General features: G+C 33.2%; 1 protein-coding gene across 1 annotated transcript; it reads left to right on the top strand.

The window, feature by feature from the left end:
- The first annotated feature begins 430 nt into the window (after positions 1-430).
- LOC148204823 (protein RADIALIS-like 4) lies at positions 431-2,866 on the top strand. The gene is made up of 2 exons (XM_088098129.1): positions 431-2,178; positions 2,668-2,866. Exons 1-2 carry the CDS (start codon positions 1,907-1,909, stop codon positions 2,690-2,692), a joined length of 297 nt encoding a protein of 98 aa, XP_087954255.1. The 5' UTR covers positions 431-1,906; the 3' UTR covers positions 2,693-2,866.
- The last annotated feature ends 236 nt before the right edge of the window (positions 2,867-3,102 follow it).

The following is a 3,102-nucleotide window of genomic DNA, read 5'->3' as shown; positions in this document are numbered from 1 at the left end:
GAATTGTGTAAAAACTAAAATTTTGAAGAGAAAGAGACATGAGATAAGGTGCAATTGGCTAGAGTTGATCCATGTCCTCCAAACCAAGCTTCAAGATAAAGTAAAGGAAAAAACAATGTTTTTCCATGAAAAATTGTCTTTATTTGTCAACCATAAATCAAACACACCTTATGTAAATGTGAAACAGATGGAAAGTGCCTTAAGCTCAATCTTTGAGGTACACTTTGCAGCAGATAGCTTTTTTCCTTTTCGTAAGGTAAGATTCAACTCGACAACAAGATAAGTACAGCTAGCCATGTTTTTTTTCATCTTCACCATATCTCTGAACAAACTGCTGATATATATATATATATATATATATATATATATATATATATATATATATATATATTCAGATGTGTACAATGTCAAAAACCATGATGACTGGAATGGACTAATTAACATTTGCTAGAATGGTTGACAGCTAAGCCAAAAAATGTTACTAGTCCTTGATCATCACCAGTTGTGTAATCTTGATTCATCTCTAAGTGACATGTTTTTAAGTTTCTAAATTTAAAACAAAGTGATTAATGATATTTAATTACTCTGTCATGTAGAAACTGGTAGAACTACTCAGTGATAGTTCAGAACAAACAAATAATTTATTGAACAAAAGCCTGAGATTTTCATGGAAGATTGTTGGGGAGTGAGGACTTGTATGAATGGAAGCCACTTTTGTGGCATAACCACAAACACTGAAAGAGAAATTTGAAAACATCCAAATGTAAAAAGGTGCTTTTGTGTTTTTGCTGTCTGATCCATACACAGAAGATCTTGGCATGAAATTTTCTACACTGCTGCATGATACCTGCGCCCGTGAACGTTTAATGGACCCATCTTGTCCTCTGTAACAGTACCATTTCAATACAGCACAAGAGACAATAGAAATCTCATGATAAGAACAACTTCAAAAAAAACAAATATACTGATTTTTCATTTTATATATTATTACAAGTCTCACGACTACAGATAAAATTATCATATAAAAGTGTCATCAGATTGGAAGTCTCGTATCAACTACAGACAGAGATGAGGTCATTTTTTTCTTTCACTTGGTAATTTTCAAACCATGAGAGATTTACAAAGAAACAAGCTTTTAACTATTAGCAAAAGTGATTTTTGAAGGAAATTAGTGTAGGTAAAAATTGATTTTGCATGCTGTGACAGATTTCAAACTTTTCTTATTTCAATTTCAAAGACACTTGGTATGGTAGATTAGGGGTGATGTCAATTTTAGTTTATTATTACTAGAATTCTGTGTACAGTCCAAATGCCTCTAACTTCCAACAAATGCCAAGTATGCATGTGAAAAATAATTAGAAGAAATAGTGAAACTTACTGTATGCAATAACTTTATTGGTTACTGAAATTCAGTAAGAGTACTATTTCTTAGAGACTTTTTAAATGCTAGATTTCTTAAACTGGTGTAAGTTACCCAAAATGTGGTCTGATTTTTCACAACTTGTCTTACCATTAAGTTAATAAATCAAAGGGTATTTCTGGTTTCTGCAGACTAACTTGAAGATTATTCCTTAAACAGACATAGAAATCACTAAAGTAAACACCTTTTTATGCATTGAAGACTTTTTCATGCATATAAAAATGAAAGGAATTAACTGAGATTAGCATGTTCAAGTGAAAATTTTGAAAATATTAGTTGGTAGAAAGCAACAGCTAGCATAAAGTACACAACCCACAACTCACACACTTTCTCCCAAGGCCATCCATCATCCACCAGTATATAAAGGGTATCACCAATGACAGTTTCCTCATCCTCATAGCTTTGCCATAACAACATTGAACTTTCATTACCATTATTTATCTTTTGATTATTATTGTTATCATTTCGATTGCTACACTTGTGACAATGGCCTCAAGCTCAGTTTGGACAACAAAGCAGAACAAGAAGTTTGAGAATGCTTTGGCCATCTATGACAAGGACACCCCAGATCGGTGGCAGAACTTGGCCAGGGCAGTGGGAGGAAAAACAGTGGAAGAAGTGAAAAGGCACTATGAGATGCTTGTTGATGATTTGAAGCAGATTGAAGAAGGTCGTGTGCCCTTGCCCAATTACAGAAAAGTTGCTGCAACAGAAGCAGGCAGCATCAGAGGTTACAGTTACATGAATGAAGAACAAAGGTTAAAATCAAACCTTATCAACCTCTTGCATATAAATTTTGCTTCAGCTATGCTGCAGAATGAGTCATGCACAGTTAGACTTTTTCTGCTTCACCATTGATGTTTGGTTACCTTGTTTCACACCACCTAAAACTCTCACATAGGAGTAGAAATCACTGACAGATTTATAAATATCTTTACTTTCAAGCAATCAAGACATTATTTTTAACAGAAATTGTTAAAAAAAGTGAATCTTTAAGCCTGATTTAATCTCACTGAACCTTTAAGCCTAGTTTAATCTTACCGGGTCTATAAGATAAGGTCTGTATCTATTTATATACTATGAACTTGTTTTAACTCTAAATTAGTTTATAAACTACACTTATACTTGATTTAAAATCGTATGAGATATGAGACCGACTTTTCTGCAGAACATTTTCCAATACAGAAAAATTTTCTTTGTTAACTAATTTGGGTTGAGTCTAATTCTGTGTTTTCATTGCCATGCAGGATGAAAGTCCTAAGCCTCAGGTGAAGTGTAAGAAAGAGACATATTAGCTTATTACCAACCAATCAAGCTAGGTGAAACTTTTTAGTATATTTTTTTTCTACAAATGTCATGTATCTGTGCCTTTAAATGTAAAAGCTATCAAGTTAACCTTTTGAAGGTAAATCATATATATTGATATGGAGCAGTGGTTTGTGTGAAGTTCTTTTTGATTTCTGTTTTGGGTGAAGATAAATGATGGAAACGACCTTCAAAACTGAGATGAAAAAGTGCTTAAAGATGAGTTTAAGAGAAAGAAGAAAGTGCTTATTAAAAAATGGTAGTACATGCAAGTTTCTAACTCTATCCACCGACCATAACTTGGATTCATCATTAGTGTCAGGAAGGTTTGGAACCACATGAAAAGGTTGTCTAAGTCAAAAAATACGCTACTTTCG

This window comes from Vigna umbellata, chromosome 1, assembly GCF_029865625.1.
Source record: "Vigna umbellata cultivar VRB3 chromosome 1, Vumbellata_1.0, whole genome shotgun sequence".
Classification (NCBI taxonomy): Eukaryota; Viridiplantae; Streptophyta; class Magnoliopsida; order Fabales; family Fabaceae; genus Vigna; species Vigna umbellata.
The sequence above is the reverse complement of the archived record's forward strand: the minus strand, read 5'-3'. Positions and strand labels throughout refer to the sequence as shown.